The sequence below is a fragment of the Neofelis nebulosa genome, chromosome 12 (genome assembly GCF_028018385.1).
Source record: "Neofelis nebulosa isolate mNeoNeb1 chromosome 12, mNeoNeb1.pri, whole genome shotgun sequence".
Taxonomy (NCBI): domain Eukaryota; kingdom Metazoa; phylum Chordata; class Mammalia; order Carnivora; family Felidae; genus Neofelis; species Neofelis nebulosa.
In genome coordinates, this window is record NC_080793.1 from 74,343,999 (window position 1) to 74,366,784 (window position 22,786).

General features: G+C 41.9%; 1 protein-coding gene across 13 annotated transcripts in view; it reads right to left on the reverse strand.

The window, feature by feature from the left end:
• LOC131492032 (transducin-like enhancer protein 4) overlaps positions 1-22,786 on the reverse strand; it is a 142,800-nt gene that overhangs the window by 116,648 nt on the left and 3,366 nt on the right. For 12 of the 13 annotated variants that reach the window (XM_058695633.1, XM_058695637.1, XM_058695629.1 and 9 more), the window contains exon 4: positions 21,757-21,801. In XM_058695633.1, coding sequence (XP_058551616.1) covers positions 21,757-21,801 — 45 coding nt within the window. Of the gene's footprint in view, positions 1-13,461; positions 13,596-21,756; positions 21,802-22,786 lie in introns of those variants that run through there. The other variant, XM_058695641.1, reaches the window with a different exon arrangement.

Sequence of the window (22,786 nt, forward strand, 5' to 3'; positions counted from 1 at the left end):
TACTATTTGTCAGGCCTATTTTAGGTGCTGAATGGAGACACGGGGGTGAACAAGACAAGTAAGTTCGTGCTGTCATAGAGTTCACAGTGCAGGAGGGGGAGACAGAACCAAACATAAAAGTATATGGAGAGGGATCTGAGAAACAAGAAGTGCTGAAGAAGGTATAAAATGGGCAGGGGAGGGGGTCTAAAAGAGAAGCCTGGGGTGGGACGTGGATCTGCTCTGGATGAGATGATTAAAGAAGGACAAATCAAGAACGGACTTGAGAGCGGAGATACGGCTGGAAGCAGCATCGCCCAAAGCAGGTTCCACACGGAGTTTGGCAGATGTTATTCACAAGTGTTGTATACATAAAGCACTCCCTGACCAGATACCTCACGGAGCTCAAACAAAGTGAAACAGGTTCCTTTGCTGTTGAGACATCTCAGACCTTTCATCTGACAGTGTTTAGTCACAAAACTTTGGAAAGGAGGACAGAAAACACACGGCATTGATCAGACCTGTTTGCGGAACCCCTTCCTCTCAAAGCTCTTAGAACGGATCCCATTTTGTGGGAAACACTGAGCTGGTCGAGGGTTTCCAGGCCTGACTTTACACTAGCATTACAAGTGGATCCTTCACAAACACCAACGCCCAGGCCTCACCCTAGACAGATGAACTCATGCTCTTGGAGGGTAGAACCCATGCTTCAGTGTATCATTTTACAGCTCCCCAGGTGATTCTAATGTACAGGCAGAATTGAAAACCATTAAGCTAGAGCACAGGATGCGTGAAGTAAAAAACAGAGTGGAAAATAAGGACAGAAAGGGCTCATGAGGTCAGACCGTGGAAGGTCCTGAATGCCACACTCAAGAGCCTGAACTTTATTTGCAAGGCAGCAAGGACCTACCAAGGGCATTTCTAGGAAAGCTGTGATAAATACCAGACAGGAGGTCAAGACATGCCAGCGCATTTCTGCCCTCCACCCCTTTCTTGCCACTGATTATACTTGAGTGGCTGTGGAAGGATAGAAGAGATTTATAACCACAAAACATACCACAAAAGGAAAGATGGAGGATGAAAGATAACTTCGGAATAGGAACAATATGAATTCCCACAGCACCACAAACTTAGGAAATTCAACAAGACATTTTCAGATACCAGCTCATTCATTCACTCCTACTCTAAGCTAGCAGCTGTGGTAGAAACAGCAGAGAATGCTGAACTTATCTGGACTCCAGTGTTTATAACCTAGGAAAAGCAAAGACCAAACGGAAATAAACGTGGTAACAGACAGCATGGGGCATCTAGGTGGTACACAAGAGAGCCCTAGATACGCAAGGGTGAGGACGGAAGAAATCCCTTCTGGCTGAAGTCTTTGAGGAAAGAGCCGCATGTGAACCAGGTTAATTCCGCAGTTCTCAATACCGCTCTGCTATCCTACCAGGCACTGTGTCAGACACAGTCTGAGAAAAAGAGGAGTGAAACAAGACAGGATTTACAGAGCCCATAATATAGCAAATGAAACAGACACTGAAAAAATACAAAATGCAGGGCATTTAAAAATGCTTAACAGAGGTCTCTGTTTCCCTGAGTAACTGAGGATGAAATGAGTCTTACAGACAAAGGAGAGAGAGGCAGGGAAAAGGGCGACAACATTCCAAAAGGATCGGCCTGTGGCACCCATGTGGGACATTCATATTCAACAAACAGGACAAGGGAAAGAAAGGGGGCAGCAGCAGCACAAGATGAGGCTGAAGAAGCAGATCGAGAACAGCCCAGCATATTGCGATTATCTCCACCCAGGTTAGCCTGTCATGAAAGTCACATATGGAGGCTAGATGTGCCAGTCACGATCATCATCGTCGCCCTAACATTCACCGAGTTTCCCCTGCACCAGATAGTTCACGTCAGTGCAGAACAATTCTAAGAGAACTACTCTGTCCTCATTTTACAGATAAAGCCAAAGAAGAACAACTCGGGTAAGTAATCTACCATGATCAGATAGCTGGAGAGAAGTAAACAGATGCAAGAATAACTGAGGGCAGATTCCAAGAGACTGACTGGGTGTGGCTAATGAGCAAGAAGGAAAGGCAATCATCACCTGCCTCCAGGTTTCTGGCTTGGCAAACTGGGTGGATGGTTCTGGCATTTCCTGAGATAGAGATCACTGGACCACGAGCAGGCTTGCGGGGGAAGATGTCGTTTGCAGACATGTTGAGTTTAAGTACTTGTGAGACACTGAAGGGAAATGAGGACTCGGTCACATACAACGGTCTCAGAGGAGAGATCCAGGCTGTAGAAAAAAATTGGGATTCGTCTACTAAGCAAAGTGGACAAGGTCACTGAGCAAAAAAGAGGGTAAGAGCCATGATGGGAATACTGACTAGATTTCCAGGAGTGGAGAAGGGCCCCTAAAGAATAACCAAATACGGGGGCACGTGGGTGGCTCAAGTCGTTGAGCATCCGACTCTTGATTTCGGGTCTGGTCATGATCCCAGTGTCATGGGATCCAGCCCCAGGTCAGGCTCTGCACTGAGTGTGGAATCTGCTTAAGATATTATGTCTCCCCCCACCCCCCGCCCCTCCCCAGCTCATGTGCATGTGCTCTCTCTCAAAAGAAGAAAGAAAGAAAGAAAGAAAGAAAGAAAGAAAGAAAGAAAAGAAAAGAGAAAGAAAAAGAAAAAGAAAAAGAAAAAAAGAAAAAGAAAAAAAGACCTAATATGAATGGGTAGACATTCAAGTCTCCCTGAGTCCCATAAGGCTTGGTGACGGTGGGAGGAAAGGAGACACACTGCAGAGGGAAAATCAGCAGCATGTTGTGACTTCCCTAGACCTGGACATTGAGAAGAAGTATGGAATCCATGACTCCAACATGTAAAGCCTGGGTATGGGGCTACCACTCATTAGGGTAGGGAAGTCCCAAGGCTAGTTTCAAGGTTTGTTGTGGGGGACAGTTATGAAAGGCAAGGGGAAAAAGCTGAACTCAAATGACAAAACATTCTGGAAAGCACACCGATACTGTGAATGATACAACTGTGGAGTCCCAAATCCTAAAATGACTCTATTTACTAGTCCAGCTGAACCATGACTTTAAGCAAACCCCTAAGTGATATGGGACTCCGCGTCTACACCCATGAAATGGGAAGAATACCCACTGCCCATATCTGGTGGGCAGAAATATTTATGAGGATACACTTATGAATAAAATCCCTTAAGGTAAGTAGTTCTGTTCTAAAACAGAACTGAGATTAGATAGTGCTACAAATTGAGTAACTGTATTGTTAGGTATCGATTCAAGCTTAGGCTCTTCCCGTCCCTCAATTAAGAAGCCATCCCTCACTAATTTATACTACACCAGGGAAGGGCTTCGGATCTAAAGGGGCAGGGTGGGGGGCAGACTCAATGGCACAGTAATAAGAGAATAGTGCCTCCCAATTGATCGGGAAGAGGAGAGAGGTCACAAGCCCAGCCCCAGAAAATGTGCTGCTTCTCCACTTTCTTGCACTATGACCCAGAAAAGACATTCTCAGTATTTATGTTTCGCTACTGGCAAAGGATCTCTCTTCCTCTTTTCTTGGTAAACAGATACTTGCCCTGGATGCAGTAAATTTTATATATAGTAGTAAAGAGTAAAGAATAGCAGGCTGCAGGGAAAGGAGGAGAGGTGCAGGGGAAGTCAGGCTTAATATCAAAGCTTCTTGTAATTTAAGACTACAGAAAACAGGTGAGATTTATAGAAATATGTTCTTTCCATTAGATAGATGACGAAAACGAAAAACAAAAATTCTAAGTTATTAAATTAAGAATTCAGAAGTACTCAGAAGAATTTAAATGAGTTTTGCATTAACCAAAGAACAAACTGCAGTGACTGAACGGCTCCCCACTTGAGAATCTGTGTCAACTGCCTTGACTTAACTTACTACTTTTGCACATGTCCCTAACCAGCTTGAACTTGACTTTACCTTTCACCTAACTTGCTTTTAAATTTACTTTTTTTATTTTTCAGGTTACACCTTCCTTTATCTTATGAACTCCAATTTTCTAGTCCTAATAAAACCGCCCTGATAAACCCACTGATTAAATATTGTAAAGCAGTGCTAATGAAAAGTAGTCAATCCTCACATTGTTATCCATCATCAAGAAGACAATGGTCTTGTGCCAGAATTAAATCAACTCAGAGTTGAGTTCAGCTTAACTAGGTGGAATTTTTGTTGTCGTCCTTTGGTTTTTTGAACAGTGAAGACATTCCCAATGAAGAAAGTAGTGTGCTGATTTACAGTCTGGTACAAACTCCTTACTGTTAACGCCCATCTGTGGCAAATTGTTCACAGACCTGCACCAGTCCACAGACCACATGCACTAGCACTGTTCTAAAGCAACACTCCCAACGTTGCAAACGATAATTTCTTCTTGCCTGGGACTTTAGAAAAAGAGGTAAGTATATTCCTTCAAGGCAACAAAATTCTCCGACAGAGCCCTGAAAAATGGAGCATTCCTTGATCCCTTCCTGTGTTACGTGGAGAAGCTACGTGTCCACAGTTACACTCACGGGCTTAAGGGCAGGTGATGGCCTAGAAATCAGTTCTGCAGACACCCTAGACCTCAGTGGGGTCTTCCCACTGCATCATGCTGCCTGCTAGTCGGATGCTATGCTACAGCCAATTGTAAAGGACTACAATTATAAACAGTACTTTTTTCTTTCTAAATGACAGGGCTAAAGAAGACCATGGCAAACACTCAAGGATGTTTGTGCTTCTTCCACAACAAAATACACTTCAAAATTGGGAGTTTTGCTTGTTAAACTTAAGTTTGATAAATTTTCTGGGGACGCCTGGGTGGCTCAGTCGGTTAAGCGTCCGACTTCGGCTCAGGTCATGATCTCCAGGTTTGTGGGTTCGGGCCCTGTGTCTGGCTCTGTGCTGACAGCTCAGAGCCTGGAGTCAGTCTATGTCTGCCCCTCTCTCTCCCTCCCCTGCTTGCGCTCGGTCTCGGTCTCTCTCTCAAAATAAATGTTAAAAAAATAAATAAATAAATAAATAAATAAGTAAGCAAATAAATAAATAAAATTTCTGCAGAGAATGTGCTCACATGACAAATCAAGTTAAAACAAAATGTACTACTGCATGACTTTTTTTTGCCCATTTACCTAAAATACTGCTCAGGAATTAGAGGTCAATATGAGCAGGGCAGACACTGGAGGATGAGAAGAAAGAGGACAGAATTTGAAAGTGTAAGTACCTGTCACAGTGGGGTCTCAGAGAGCAGAGGAGGGAGAAATGGAAGTGCCTCCCTTCTCTGTAACAAGGTACCAACCCCACCAGTGACCAGCTGGAGTCCAGGCAGGCTACCTAAAACAAGGTACTATTAAAATGACTTCAATTTGCTGACCTGTTACAGAGACGCGGGTCTGGAATATAAGCAAGGCCAGGTTATGCAGATATCACACTAGCTATCAATCCTGACATCCTAAATTGGGGGTGTCATTCAAGCAGCACATGGACTCCCCCATGTACGATATCAACTACATCATGGAGACAGTAACAACGAAACACAAGAAATTTTAAACATTCCTTGGCTCCTTGCTACTCAAAATGTGGTCGGTGGACCAGCAGCATCGGCATCACCTGTGCATCAGAAATGGTGAGTATCAGGCACCACTCCAGACCTGTGGAAACAGAATCTGATTTTAACATGATCCTCAATGACTTGTGCACACACCGAAGCTTGAGAAGCACCACTTTAGTTCACTGGTTCTCAACCCTGCTGCACATCGGAATCACCCTGGAGCTTTTAGAAAAATGCTGATGCCCAAGTCCCAGGTCGTGGGGCCTGGGAACCAGCATTTTATACAACACATTGATCCAGTTCTATCCCCTCGTTTTATAGGTATGGATGAGAACTGAGACTCAGAAAAGTTAGGTAATTTACCAAGATCACAGAAAGTTACCAGCTGAATTTAGAGGAAATCCTAAAAAAGTATTTAGGATCATGCTGCCCATAAAAATGATGAAGAAACCATTAAGTTAGCAATAAACCAAAATTAATTTTAATGAACTAAGGTTTCATTTTACTACACATATACTTTTTTGTACTTTTATTTTTTCACTTTGTTAATGTTTATTTATTTTTGAGAGGGGGGGGGCACGAGTGGAGGAGGCACAGAAAGAGAGGGGGACAGAGGATCTGAAGCGGGCTCTGCAATGACAGCTGCGAGCCTGACGAGGGGCTTAAACTCACAACCGCAAGATCATGACCTGAGCCGAAGTTGGACACTCAACCGACTGAGCCACCCAGGCACCCCAACTGTTTTGCACTTTAAAAAGAAACTGAACATACACCTGTCTATTTTATGTATCTTTGAACCCTGCCCAGTATTTTTCGATGGTGGGTAGGCAGACATAATTTTCCATCGGCCACAGAACAACCGGTAGAGACAGCGAAGCCTCAGCCTTGGATGGGCTTCTGCCTAGGTCAGCAGTTAGCTTCAGAGTGGAACGATCATGTGTGATTCTTTTTCTAAAATGTCTGTAATATGAATATACTACTTTTTTAGCAAAAAAAAAAAAAAAAGAAAAAGCACTTTGAAACTGCCTTTTAAAGGTCTTTATTTTACTTACATTGAAAAGTTCAAAAACAAGGACAGTTGCTATGTGCTGATTATAAAAGTTTCCAAAAGCACAGCACTGGCTCGGGGCACATGGGAGACGAGAAACTTTGGCCACAACTGCTGACCCCTCTGGTGGTTGATGATTATGTCATGACATTTCACCCATAAATTCGCACAAGATGCGTAGAGGTGTGGTGGGAGGTGGGGGTGGAGCGGAGGAAATTAAAAGCTGTGGTCAGACTTGAAAAAAAAATTACCCCAGAAAAGCAACGTATGTTTCTGACAGTTGAAAACAGACTGCATGACAGACAGCAAAACCACATTTCCGCATGTTTTTTTTTTTTTTTGGAATGGATCTGTGGTTTTATGCCACCAAGCAATATTTTGGTTTACCAAAATGTACACTATGGCCTTTTTAATTTCATGTTTACTTAACTTTCCTTACTATCATTGCTGTTCTCACTCAACTACAGCAGTTTAAAACAAGAGTCTAGGGCGGGGGTTTAAACTACAGAATATGCCACATTGCAAAAAAAGAAGAAAATTAACCACACACATTAATTTGCACTAAAAGCATCCACTGTAATTTCAGTATTTAGCTCATACATAATAAACAATGGAGATAATTACTTGTTTTGAAATACAGTAGTTTCTCCAGACAATTACAGACTCAGCCTCACGTTTCCACGAAATTTCTCAAGACAAAAAGGATATGGAATCACCGACCTATCCAGTTGCTGGCCAAATGATATAAAAATTGAAAGGAAACAGGAAAAAAAAAGAATGACTGGAGCAAAGTCTCCACAGCGGATGCATAATTTAGAAGATTCTGTACCTATTTTTAATGTTTAAAAAAAAAAAACTTTAAAAAGGAAAAAGTCAAAAATCAGGTAATTTGCAAACTCCCACTAGTACGTCTATAAAGGTAATGGCAGTAATCAAGCAAAATGACGAAGAACAACACTCGCTCTCATACACTGACACAAAGGTCAAACATGTTCCCTAAAATGGTAAGTTCCTAAACCCACTGTCCACAAAGAGCTGCCTGGCAAAGCCCATCGTGGCCTGGGTATAGAATAATAAGGCACAAATACAAGTCTTATGAAAAAGAATCCTTGAGGTTCTTGGCAGGAATACAGATTTGGCAGGAGATGAAGGGAAGATGCGGCTATGAAGACATGGAAGGCCAGAGAAGCAACAAACTCACTTTTCTTTCCTCCCCTTCCTTCTAGCACTCCCTCCTCCCTAGGCACCTCACTGCCAGCATAATCAGGAGCAACTCCCCTCCCCCCTCCCGGAGGTTTCCTTTTCTATCAGTGGTACCATGATTCTGCCAGGCTGCAGTGGTCAATGTCTTAGGAACGAATGCATTTACACACCCGTCGTCCAATGAACTGCTAGGTCACTTGGGTTCCTCCTCGTCAGTCCCACATCCCTCCTCAACCCTGTCCCTCTCCAGTCCTGTGCCTCTCCACTCAAATCATTTCAGCTAAAATTCATTGAACATCTGCTGTCAGGGCCCATGCTAGCTGCTACACCCTCGCCCTCCTGGCTGATTAAAACTTCGTTCTGCCTTCGTCCAACAGCTCACATAATATACTAGCATTCAAGGCCTTCTGTAGATGAATCCCACATCTGCCTTCTCAACCATTCTCTCCCCCTATCCCAACCAAGCTAGAAATGCTAACCAGAACCTGAACAGACACGGCCCTTTCCCATCCATGTATGTGGCTTCCACTTGGAATCATCCCCTTTCCCTTCTTCTTAAGTGCTCCCCCCGCTGCCCCCAAGGTCCAACTGAAATGTCCCTGAATCTGTCTCAAGAACAGCGCTCTTAATCACTCCTGACTGCCCCTCTTCCGTCTCTGTCAGAGTGCCATGTCAGAGAACTTGTTTTGTTCACACTGGTCCAAATGCCATAAAAAGATCAGAATCTCCACAGAGGCAAGCCTATCCTCTCTTCTAACTCCCTAGACCTCAAAGTGTGCCCCGCAAGTAGTGGGAGGTCAATTAGCATTTGCTCAAAGAACAATTAAAAGCCATCAGGGCTTTTGCCTTAATTCTGAGGTCTCTTGACCAAGTAGCTCTCTCAATGTAGGAGGAATAAAACCACCTCAAGAGGGTTAACTTCTTGCTCAGGTTTAAAGTCTTTAGATTATCATCTTAGCTTCTGTAGGTCTGGTTCTAGATATTTCTATTTGAGAAGCTACATATTTCCATTTCAGATAGTTAAAGCTTGGGGTGCGCCTCAAACAAACAAATGTGGCAAAAGTATGCCTTCAAACTGGAAAATCAAATACAGGCATACCTCATTTTACCATCTTACCATGCTTCAGTTTCCTGAGTTTCGCAGATACTGTATTTTTCTGCAAGCTGAAAGTCTGCGCCAGCCCATCGAGAAAGTCTATCAGCGCCATCTTCCCAACAACACTGGCTTGTTTTATGCCCGTGTCACATTTTGTTAATTCTCCCAATATTTCAAACTTCTTCATTATTCTTCTATTTCTTAGGGTGATCTGTGATCAGTAATTACAACTAACTGAAAACACAGATGATGGCTAGCATTTTTTACCAAAGGTGTTTTTCAATGTAAGTATGTGCGTGGTTTTTTCAGACATAATGCTACTGCACACTTCATAAATACACTACAGTATAATAGAAGCCTAATTTTTATATGCACTGGGAAACCAAAAAATTCATTTGACTTGATTTCAGTATTTGCTTTATAGTGATGGTCTGGAACTAAACCTGACAATACCTCCAAGATACGCCTGAATCAAAGAAAAAAGTGGGATGTATAAATCTAAGTGGGGAAGCTGGCATGAATACCATCTAACAACCCAAAAGCAACAAAGATCTTACCAGAATTTTTTCTATATGCATCCAAAATTGATGCAAAATATTCTGAATTCTTGCTTCGATTATAAGAAAATCCTATCAGTTCTGCTTAGATCTGGTTACAATAGGTCCCAACTACGAGCCATCTATGAGCATTTGGAAACACACAGCCATACTAAAAAGCCAGGTCTTTGTACATAAATGTATTATGCCTGACCCAGCCTCTCCTAAATCTGCCACCTTGTAAATGGAAGGAAAGGCTCACAAGGACACAGAGCTGCCAAACTGTCACCTCCACATTCCTGGAACCTACATAAAGGTAAAAGCTTAAGAAGGACATTCTGGAATTTTGCAGGACACAATTTCTCCATTAAGAAGCCCAAACAAGGATTCTGTGTTCTCCAAGTTAGCCAAAAAATATTCAAGCAAGTAAAACTGTGGAATTGCCACCATGTTTTTTATTGGCCACTTTAGGTTAACTATATTTTTTTGAGGTTAACCAATGTAGATGTACTTAGTGGTAATAAGCCACACTCCAAAACAATTCTATGTCCCAAAAAATCAAAAGCCTTTAAAATAGTCACCCACATTCACAGCACAGCTCAACGGAATATGGAGCGGGGGGAGAAGTAAGCCCAAAGTAAAACTTCGGCCCACTGACCAGTGCCGATGCATTCAAAAATAAAACAAATCCAGTTCGGGACTCATAGGCTACTGAGAAAACTCAGGGTTCCATTTTGTTTATTACAATGTGACCAGGACTAGACGAAGCCAAGATAATGCCCTCTGACCTCAGCAGGAGATGAAGTCAAAGGGTAGAAGGGCTATTTTCCACCAAGATCTGCCCTGATCCCTGAACTGGCACAGATCAAGCCAAGGTATCGCGCTCAGTTCTCAAGTGGTTCCAGTCCATCATATACATCTTGGTACCAACCAGACGACCGTCCAAGAGAATGGCTGAAATGACCGACAACATTCAGCATGGACAAACACGGGCTCACAAAGGGCAAAGCTATTCCCTGCAAAAGGACTAACACTAATTCTGGGGCCCTCAATGGGTAGTCAGGACAAATGGGCCTCACCTAAAGCCAATAAACTTCGACTAGCCCAATAGTCCAAATGAAAAAGCCTCCTTCTAAGAGAAAAGAAAAGAGAGTGGTTTACAGAAGACCATGTAATATCCCCATTCAGAACCTGAAATAAGAGCCTACTACCACCAACCCTACTGTGCTTGTCATCACAAGAAAATCTGAAAAGATAAGCACGGCTTGACACGTTCTCTCAAACTGACTGAAGTAACTAGGGCAGCCAGGTAAGGCTGACTCTTGGCCTCTAGCCATCCCACGCCAACAGCGCCCGTAAGTTGTGACAACCGGAAACACGTGCAGACACAGCCAAAAACGTCCTTGGGAAAAAGGAACTGCCCCAGTTTGAGACCACTGCTCCAGAGAGTAGTTCTCAAACTCTTTCATTTGGGTCTGGGTTTCCTCACTGGATCGGTGGGTGCTTATGGACTCTTCTCCCACAGAAAAACTTCTGCAAAGAAGTTCAAGGACCGTGTGGATCCTTTAAAACCCAGTCAAGGATTCTCCATCCCTTTCTCATCCCAGGCTGGCTCTCAGTGCATTAGCTCTCTGGACACTCCCATGTGGTTGTAAAAGGTACCGTCCCTGTCCTACTAGAGACTTCATAGTTAGAAGTACAAAAAAAATCAACAGGCCTGTGGTCATCAGTCCATGAACCAGCAATGAAAATCTGCAATAAAGATGAACCGATTGGTTCACTAGCCCAGTGCATGTGTTCATAAAAAAAAAAAAAAAAAAAAAAAAAAAAAAAAAAAATTGTCGGAGCACCCTGGTGACTCAGTCGGTTAAACGTCTGACTCCTGATTTTGGCTCACGTCACCATCACACAGTTCATGAGGTCGAGCCAGGTGTCGGGCTCCACGCTGACAGTGTGGAGCCTACTGGGAATCTCTCTCTCCCTCTCTCTCTGCCCCTCCCCTGCTCATACTCTCTCTCAAAATAAATAAACTTTAAAAAAAAGCACTGGTATTACATACTTTTATATTACGTGTAATAGTAATATTACATGAATCAGTGAATTCTGACCAATCCACTAATTAACTGTGGGACTTAATCATTTGACTTTTGCATCTCATTTTATTCATCCACAGGATAGGGAAAACGCTTTAGCAAACATTATTGACTTAAATAATGGATGAGAAAGTACCTTGTAAAATACATAAAGTACTATATAAATTTAAATATTCATTCCGACTCCTAGTCTCATCAGGTTAATTTTGGGCTAAAACAAACAAACAAACTCAGAGAATAGATGTTTATTTTATTTTTTTTTTTTAATTTTATTTTTTTTTCAACGTTTTTTTTTTTAATTTATTTTTGGGACAGAGAGAGACAGAGCATGAACGGGGGAGGGGCAGAGAGAGAGGGAGGCACAGAAGCGGAAACAGGCTCCAGGCTCTGAGCCATCAGCCCAGAGCCTGACGCGGGGCTCGAACTCACGGACCGCGAGATCGTGACCTGGCTGAAGTCGGACGCTTAACCGACTGCGCCACCCAGGCGCCCCGAGAATAGATGTTTAAAGAGACTTGCTAAGACTAAAAAGAAGTGATAGTAAATCTCAATTTCTAGTCATACGGTCACAGAAAACAATAAACCAAAACCAAAGGGTCATTTTAGACCAAAGGAGCTAAAAGGGATCTCAATGTTGCTTTCTACTAATTGAAACTGAGAAAAGTGCGGTCCTGAGAAGTTATGGTACTCAGCAGTATCACACAGATGGTCACTGGTAAGGTGAGAACTAGAACCTGAACCCCCTGAGTGGGTCGAGTATTTGGGGGCGGGGGGGGGGGGGGGAGAAAGAGAGCGAGAGAGGAGAGAATGCTGGTAATAAGTGTATTCCAAACCCAGCGTTTGGAATATGGCAGAAATATCTATTATACCAATGATCTGAAAACCGTGCCAAACCCAGGACCTATTTCACTGGTTGGTTGATCTCAAGAAGTTACTTGGTTTCTGTATCTCAGACTCTTCATATATAAAATGGAAATAATAATATACTATAATCTCATAAGATTATTGTGAGATTAAGTGAAGTACTATTCACGCAATAAGCTCTCTAAAATCACTTACTGTTACAATCATGACTCTTTCAGTAACACTATACCATCTCCACTAATAAAAAACTAACATATCTTTAAAGTTCCTTGTCCCTGGAAAAGAACTAGACACTGGCATTTTTACTGACTTGGAGGGTAGTTAGCTAAGCACACCACAGTATGGTTCAGACCTGTATCTCCCCACACTCATTCAAACCACATGTGCACTGACTTATTAATAGTAAAAAGGATTCTTCAGATTAACACTGACTAGTGATGTAGTGATGTTCAAACTGAATTTTAGATTCAGTTGGGACGCATTCATGTTTTCATCTTTAAAAAGGCAGATTCCGCACGCTGAAATACATATATTCTACTTTATCCTAACTCGCTCCCGAAGGGCACGCCGAGCTAGGCCGCTTTTACTTCCCTTTCCATCTGTCATTTTTTCCACGAACTTAACAAGTAGGCACCACAGGCCTAACTAGGCTTGGAAACTCCACTTTTTGTTATCCTGCAACCTAACTATTAGGCCTTAAAAATAGGAGATCACACATATTCTTGGCTAACTCAATCTGAATGTGAGCATTCCCTCGTCACCAGATATTTCTTGAGCACCTTCTGTGTGACAGGCACAGTCCTCAGTACCAGGGACACCACGGAGAATAAACACACTGTTCCCACGAAGCTTACATGCTAGTGGGACAGGGGACACTGGCGAGAAACAAGGCTGTATCAAGTACAGTGTGTGTGCATAGCATACTTGAAGAATGCAGGAAAAGCCAGTTTTATTAAGCACTTTGCTAAAAGTGGATCTGGGCTTCATACTTTAATCTGCGATGGTAAGCCTCCCTTTGGGCAGGGCCCAAGCACTGGAAGGGTAGAGAAGAAAAGAGAAAGGCTCTGTACTCACACACAAACGCCCAGATCAGATCTCTAGCTCGAGAGGACCCCTAACACTCCCTGGAGCCAACAGCATTCCCGAGCTCTTCCCGCTGCATACAGCCAAGAACGTCACAGGAACAGCACACTATCTGTTGTCTGGAAACGGCACGGTCAGTGAAGGGAGCCCTGGAAGGGAAGTCAAGAAACCTACTTCCTTTTCTGCCAGTTACTCTCGCTATGCGACCTCAGGCATGTTCACCGACCTCCGTGAACCCTAGGCTCCCCGCCCGCATGCTGATCCTCCTGTACTGTGACACTGGGCTAGTCTCTTAAGCCCTTAAGCCTTAGTGTCATCTGTTCAAGGAGGCCAGCGGAATGACACTGCTTGGCAAACTGTCGAGTACTCCGCTGACAGAAGCTATTTAAATAAATACACGGATCCAAAGCTTGCTACTTGCTTTACAGGAACATCAGGAAGATTAAGGAGAACATATAAAATGCCTTAAGCTCTCTGTAAAGAGAGAGTGTTACGGGGTACTAGTGCTCATAATTTCTACAATTACTATTCTTTCCAGTTATATTTCCTTGTATTTTCAAATTCCTTAACCGAAATCATCCACAAACCCAGAGACGCAGAATACAGAGCGAAAATAAGAGCAGTGTCCTAATTAGAATACTGCTAAGTGGAATAAGCTTGCTAAGAAATCAGGAAGCAGATACCCATCTTCCCCTCCTCAACCTCTCCCTGCCAGGGCCGCTGCCCAGGCCGGGTCCCCGCAGGGGTCCCAGGTACACCGCGGCCACCCAGACCACAGCCAGAGCCGGGGTCCCGAGCTGGGAGTGCAGCCACGCTTTCTTTCCGAGAAATGGGAGACGCTCCCTTCGCAACACAAATCCTGAAGTACCTGTGAACAAAGTCCTCAAAAATAATGACCAAGGGACACAACTCACCAGAAGACTGAGTCCCTAAGGGGCATTCAGGAGCATCTGTCTTTCGCTTCTCTGACAGTCCAGTTAAAAAACCCACACCTTGCCCTTCATCCACCTGCTGCATGGAGCACAGGCAACACAATGAAGCCCTCCGAAGAAAGTTTTGGCCGGGTGGTAGAGAACCAGCAAGGGCCTGGCACAAACACTGGGTCAATTCCAATGGAAACAGAGTATATAGATTTGTGTTGACGAATGCTGGCTAAGTCCCTCTTTACAGATATAAAGCAACTACCACTGACAGCTGTTACTGAGGCAAAGTCAAAAACCTGCAAAGCCCTTCTCACTTAAAGCACAGCAATATTAATTTCATGAATTCGGTCTGCAGTACACTTGGAACGAGTCAAGTCCTAAGCCTCACAAACTGTCCTTATCAGTGTAAACACTCTGATTTACAGAGTTGCTCCCCCGCCCCACCCCCACCCCACATGCTGTCTCCTGCTCTTCTCCAGTAGCCCAGTTCACAAAAGTGATAACCCAACCACAAGACTCCTGGATGCGCCTCCCTTGCTGGTGTGCTGGGGCTTTTTAAGGGGAGGTGTGAAAGGGGATCGAGCCAAAGTACCTTCTAAAAATCACATCGCCTTCACTGGCTCCATGGCCGTCAAATACCTTCCTGCCATCCTGACGTAATAAACCAGACTACCCAGTCACGTCAAAGGTAGTGAAAATGTCCTCGTTAAAAAACAGACCAAAAATAAATAAATAAATAAATAAATAAATAAATAAAGCCCACAAATAACTTTTCTAAGTCCACGTTTTAAACATCTAATTCCCAATGTACTTTACCTACTCCATAACACAAAAAGAAAAAAAAAAAAAAGTAAAAATTCTAGGAGAGAAAAGGTGGAACCGAGGTGTGAGCACAATGGCCGCCGCCAGCAGGGTCTGACTTCACTAAGGCTGCAACATCACCTCAAGGCATGAGATAGCTCAACCCAGCTCAAAGGTATTATTACTTAGGTCACAAAGAACTCTGCCCAGAAAAACAAAAAATAAAATCAATATCCAGGAGGGATTAAGGGGCAGGGAGAAGGAAATATCCCTTTGTTTGAATGCTCTAAAGAAAATCTCTCACCAGTAAAAGCAAAATATTTACCTTCATTTAAAAGTTTTGAGTTGTATGTGATTTCCTGCATCTAAGAGCCTCTTTCTGAACTACAAAGAGGCCACAAAACATCACATTTTCCCCTCCCCATTTTCCCCTTCAAAAACCCACAAGATGGTGATTAAAAAACAGCCCCTTGTCTTCAGGCATAGTTTTAGAAGCCACAAGGAAAAGATAAAAGTTAAATGGAAGAACAAGTCTGTAAACAAATGAGAAATAGGTTGCCCACGGAGGAAGCAAACTCAGTCTTGATAAGCAGGCAGCTCTCCTTGCTCCATCCATGGGCGATTCCAAGCGAAAGAGACCCTCCCCCCCTCTCCCACTGACAGAGTCTGAAGGACGCTCCAGGGGCTCTGGGCATGAGCCCGGAAGTTCAGTGACTTAAGGACAAACCCCAGGACTACACCAGTCTCCCAGGCGCTCTCCATTCCCAGAAGGACCCGGGGGCCTGAATCTCCAACCCAGGGCAGACCTATCTCCCAAGAAACATCCTCCCAGGTAAATTCATCTGAAGTTCTGAATCCACTACCTAATAACTACATCACCTTGTGCAGATCTCATCCTGTTTAATCACCCTTTGATTGGACATAATCCCTTTCTTAGGATCACTGTGAGAATAAAGAATTCTGGCAGTGTGCCCAGATAAGTGCCCATGCCGGATACATAAAAAACGTTCACTTCCATTGAGAGGAAATCCCAGTTCCACTCAACGCTCACTACCGTAGGTGAACAATCTTCAGATACTCTAGAAGACCTCAAAAAAGAGAAAATTCAGAACTCAACGCATGAGAAGATGAGAAGAGAAAAAGGGGAAACCCACACCATTCAGAAAACACCCCTCATTATGCACCTACCCTGACAGGTTAAATTTCCTCCTCATACATCTGCTTCTCTTCAAAGCCCTGTGAGAAGTAAAGTGACAGCTTACTGGGTCCTGCCCAAGGCACTGCCGCTTGTATCAATTGTCCTAATGCTAGATCCTGTCCGAGTTTTGGAAAGAAATACATAATTTAAAATCTACAGACATCCAGATTTACTAAGTAGGACTGAAGTTGGGTCCTTATCCCCAAATGTCCAGATCAGACAGGCAAGGGGTAAGAAAACACCACCATCTGGTTAATATTAATTGCGAAGTATTATCCAAGTATCACTGAAGGCTCAGTAACCCTGCACTAGAAGAGGTGGCTTTAAGCCTGGATGAAAAACACACACAAAATCACAAGAAGCCCCTCCCCCACCCGAGCATGCACACGCTCTTCTAATTGTATCTGGAGGTTTTCTGCACCATCGTCGAAATCTCACTTGTAATCTCTTTTGAGATTTTCCAGCGCCGTAGTGTCCACCCACTATCCACCAACCTCAAGACTATTACCCTAATGTTGATACAGCAAAAGAAAGCTCTGTCAGTAAAATTTTCATCGGCTTATTCCTTTCGGCTAGAACATCCCACCTTTCGTAATAGTTCACTTTCATTAGTATACAAGAGTTTGATCATTCATTTCTGGAAAAAATAGTCACTGTGCGGGAAGACAAGACACATTTTTGCCTACATTCTCAAACACCTATTCGTGCACCTAATCCTCCTAATCCAAGCGCTTATTGTCCAAGACAAAAGGTGTGTAAGAAACTAGGAATATTTTTAAAAAATACTTTTCTTATGGGAAAGCTGCTCTAAGCACAACTTTAAACAAATGGACCTCCATCGCAAGCACTGTTCCCAAATAAATTTACCGCACCCTCGCATCAAGACCACTCAAGGCTGGAATGTGATGCCAGTCATATATTACTTCAACCTCAATAAATCTCTTTTTATTCCTCAAATCCTGGGCTACTTTCTCAAATAGTTCACGAAAAAGCACCAACCTAATTAACAACAGCTTCCTCTGCAACAGTGGCCTTGATTTCACTTATTTACACATTAACTGCAGCCTCCTTTTGGCCAATCCAGTCTATTCTCTGTACCATGCCGAGCCTTTTATCTGCCCTGGACAGCATTTTCTCCAGCAGATGAAGTAGATGCCGATTGATTTGCTGTCGAGCATGGTAAATTAATAGCAACAAATTGCTGAGGGCCCGTCTCGCTGCTCCACCATGCTTCGGCAGTTTTGCTTTATTTGCTCCATGATGGGCAGCAGTCGGCCTCTTCAAGTCAATTTCTTCTTAACAACCTGCAATACTTTTCAATGGTGAAAATAGAGCTGTTCCTTGTAAGTCAGAAATCAATATCCTATTGCCCTTAGAAAATGCTAAACAAGCAGTATTGGCAATCCACTTGGTACTAGAGGGTATCAGATATAATGCAAATCCATACTGCTTCCCTCCTTGTAGTTATTACAGTTTGCTAAAAGGTTCCTAATGTCATTTATCATCATTTACCATCGACCAGAGAGGCTATGATTATGATATCCTATCAGTTGGCAAGGCCCTTTCATTTCTATTCAATTAATATTTTAGCAGCACTCAAATGGTTGTGGCCCAAGTCTCGTAATAAAATTTACATGGCTTGGAGTGAAACAGGAATTCTCCTGCTCTGATTAAAAAATAATAATTATATTTATATATAAAAATACACACACACATATACACACATGCACAGAAACACACAAACGTGTATATTGAGAGTACAGTATTTACTTTTTTAGGTTCTAAGTGTTGTAGATTTCCAAACTTTTCTAATTCTAAAATTCAAATACTAAGCTAAGTTTTTTTAGAAGCAAAAAGACCTTCAGATTACAGAAGACTGACTATGAGAAAGTCACAAGATGTCCTCAAAACGTGGTATATTCATCTCCGTTCACAGCTCCTCTCGGTGGAATTCACATACCTACTGTTCCTAATCAACATCCGATATTCACTTTTTAAAGAGGTAACTGCTGCTGTCAGATTACATCAGGGAGGTCTTCTTTAATTACAGCATTACAGGTGAAGGATGGGAATGAGCAGCATTTAGCAATGTTATCAACTGCATGCATCACCCTGCTGTGCCCACAGTCACTGACCCATTTAGAAGCCACACTGCATTTATAAAGAGGAACAATCAATGGGGTGCCTGGGTGGCTCAGTCAGTTGACTGTCCAACTCTAGATTTCGGCTCAGGTCATGATCTCACCATGGTTTCCTGGGTTTGAGCTCCACATGGAGCTCTGTGCTGGCAGCTCAGAGCCTGCTTGGCATTCTCTCTCTCCCCCTCTCACTGGCCCTCCCCCATTCGTGCTGTCTCTTTCTCAAAATAAATAAAACTTAAAAAAAAAAAATCATCAAAAATAGTAACAAGTAAACCGTGAGCCAACTGTCCCATCCACCCCAAAAAATAAACACAAAACCCAAAAACCTCACTGGGAAATCCTTAGGGAACACAGGCCAATGTTCTTTCATTTAAAAAAATTCCATTATGCAGACATCACAGTAAAACATGTGCCATTTCTAACTATGTCCCATTTGTCATCTTCGTGTTCATGCTGGAACTTGAGACAGTGGTGAAGCATTAATTCACATTATGGCCTACAATGCTCCATTCTAACTTTTCTGGGTTTGTTTCCAGCTTCCTTGGCTCAGCTCTATCGATCCTACTAAAGAGTAGCAGAAATTAGATTCATATTTTATGCTCTAATTCCATGTCATGTCACCCAGTTCTCCTTTAAAAAAAAAAAACAAAATCAACTAATTCTACCAGACTAATGCTATTTACTCAGTTACCAAAATTTAAATTAATTATGTTCTCAAACATAATTGTTAAAAATTGGCAACATTATGCAGGCTTAATTAAGATTAAATCCAATTTACTAAATGTACTTTAATTGGTACTAATTACATTAGCTTTCATTTCAGAATGACAAATTCCCCATAGATTTCACTCTATAGTCTTCTATCAGAATCAACACAGGGTGACTGACGACGAACATCATACGGATAGGGGAGGGGCCATAATACCAGACCCCCACCCTGTCTGTCACCGCTCTATGCTTTTATCCTTTTATCAATTTGCTAAGTCACAGAGTCATGACTCCATCACAGCCATCATTTTCTGTTCCAATGAAAAATTTCTCTAAAAATAAATACTCTGTGGCTGGCAGCAGCCAAGAAGAACAGGAGCGTTAACCAAAAAATACACAAAGGTTTCAAATATCAGGGCCACCAATTACTAGGGTACTTCCAAGGACTCCGGGGACTCCTACTCTTGAACCCATCAGAGACACAAATCTAATAAGTGAATAAGCCTAACCCGATCTTGAGAACTAGGCCCAATTATGCCGCAGGGCAACTTCCCTGCATTATTGCTGCTTTCCATTACGAGGGTATCCAGCGAGTGCATCTGGAAGAGAGGCCAAGAGGAACCAAGGCTGTCTGCCTAGGAAAACAAATAAAGACAGATATGCCTCTGTGCTTAAGGGGGGAAAGAAAGAAAATATAATAAGTAGGTGGTTTGCAGGGCTGTCTGTATTTCATAATGTGATAAACTGCCCTCAGGATTCTTGATATGATTGAATTTTAAAAGCAAGGGGGAAAAAAAAAAGGGAAAATGTACTCCATTCTCAATTTTAAATGGACGGCATGTGAGGCCACCTGGACAAGAGGATGACAGAATTACGGAGGTACAAAATGTGTAAAATTAAGGGATCTCACACACAATCCCCCCCTCCCCAAAGAAATGCATACAATCAAATACAAGCTCTGGGTCTCTCAGAACTGTAAATGTTATGTATAAAGACATCTGGAAACTAAGTGTTATGGTAAATAAGACACAGGAGGAGAAATAAAGGAACATTAATCATCTGGTTCAATCTTTAAAAAGACACTAATTAATCCTGGGATGGTGGGGTGAGGACAAAAAAAAAAAAAAAAAAAAAAAAAAAGACACGTACAAGATCCAGACCTAAAATGACACGTAATGAGCATAATTAACAAACAATCTCTCTCATATAATTTACTCCTGTAAGGTACAGCTAAGAGGAGTCCATCCATAAGCTTGATGGATTTTTTTGAGGGGATATTTTAATACGCAGCAAACTATATTGTATTAATCCTGACATACGTAAACAGCATATGATAAAAACAAAAGTACCTGAAATCAGGTCTTCAGCTTAAGTAACAACTCCCTTTTTCCAACTTTCTGTTTTCAAATACCGTTTATCTGATGGCTTTTTTAAAACACGCATCTTTTAAATTTCTACTACCTGTAAGTATGTGATTATATCCAGAAAGGAATCCGTAAGTACTAAAAGCCTAATAATATGTGACCATTTTATAGGTTATAAACTTAGAAAATAAGGATATCTACCACGAGCGTAAACAAGAAATGAAGAGCATTAAGTTTTCCCTCATCTTTTCCCAGCAGGTAAACGCATACACACCTATTCTAAAGTAGCTGCTGAAACAGACCTGAAGCACTTTCACCAGGAGATCACTAAAAATAAATTATTGCTGCCAAACAATATTTTTTACATATATGCTATTTTTCTATCTAGAAAATTTAAACCAAACCATTTAATTCAGTTGCCTGCATTAAAAAAAAAAAAAAAAAAAAGCTGTTTGAGTCATACCTCTCAACACTTTCTGACTAATCATTATGGTTTTTGTTTTGTTTTGTTTTGTTTTTTGGCTGAACTAATTACTAGATTTGAAGACTCAGCGGTGTTGAACCTGATCACAACCTCCTATCTGGCTCAATTTACTGCACAAATTTTGGAAGTACAGTTACAATTCCTAGTAAGACCCAACTAAGTAGCCTCGGGGGACTGGTACAAGGATTTTATTTTACATCAATTTCTTTTGTAGCGCTACAGATTTCATTCTGATCCTCCCAGCTCACCCTCTATCCATTCTTTCACACCAAGCCAAGGAAGGTTCCACACAATTTACAGTTTTCTTTTTAATATTCGCTAAGAAAAGCCCTCTCCTAGGACAAGTTTGCAATGCCTGAAATACACACATTAACTCTTTCAAAAGAAAAACAAAACCTATTTTAAAATTTAGCATCCTGCCTTTGAAAGTGTACAAAGTTTAATATGAATTCAGACACTTTAAGTCATGTTTTTAAATGATTAAAATTAGGGTAATATGCAAAAAGGATGGGGAACCACACCTGAAAAGATAGCATTGTTTCCCGTACAGTCTTTTAAAATACAGACAGCCACAAAAACATGCAGTATAAAATTGCGAAACATACAATTTTCTTTCTAAAGTATACGGTATTACTGTCATTTCAAATGGTATAAAGAAGTAACTTACCTGCTTGTGCATTTCTATATTCAACCCATAGGACATCTCATAATACTGTCAAAGAAGGGAAAGCAATTAATTTCGTGCTTTTCATTGGTCTCCCTAGTTTGTTCCCAATGCTCCAACTGTGTTTAAAACAAACGTAAAAGCCTCACCTAAACCAAAATAACCATAATACTTATGTTACTAAAAGAGGAACGCTTAGCTTAATAAACTAGAAGCCACCCTAAGACACAGACTCTAGGAAAATAACTCACAAAAATCAAGTTCACACATAGCATTCTTAACATCTCCAGTTCTCTTTATACATCACCAACAGACGCATCAAAAAGGTCTGATGAAAAATTTGGTACCATATGGACTCTAATTCCTAGGCACAGCGGGCAAATTAATGGCAAGAGTCTCCTACAAACGCTGACGCTTTGAAAGAACTGTTCAGAAATGTGATGCTACTTCAGAGTTCTCTCATTTTTAGTGTACTGCTCATGTTCATACATTCAAAGGAAAAGGGCTTGATAGGAAATGAATGAGTTACTCTGAAGCCTTTATGAACAAGCATAAAAACATGCTTGGTAAGACTTCTGAAAAAGCAGATCTGATTTTTTTTTTTTCTTTTTTGGACGTGTAACGTAACTGTCATTACAGAAATTCTGGCAGAACAAATCAGTTACACAGGGGCCGACAACACTCCTCAAACCAATGGAACACCACAGAAATTGAAAACACACAAAACACATGCAAAGACACACAAACTAGTAGCCTAAAAAGCGGGAAAAATTTGAAAAGGTGTCTGGTGTCTGGGTATCTGTCATTCTCTAAGAGAAATGAAACATTAAAAATATAACTGTGTACGGAAAAACTGGTTAAGATTGTTTGGAACAAGAACAATAAAACAACAAAAACCACTAACAGAAAAACATTTTGCCTGTGACTCTACACAAAACATAAAGGAGGTTTGGGTTTGTTTGTTTGTTTTTTGGGTTTTTTTTTTTTCCCATCTATAAAAACAAAGCCCAGAGGATTATACCCCACACAGCTG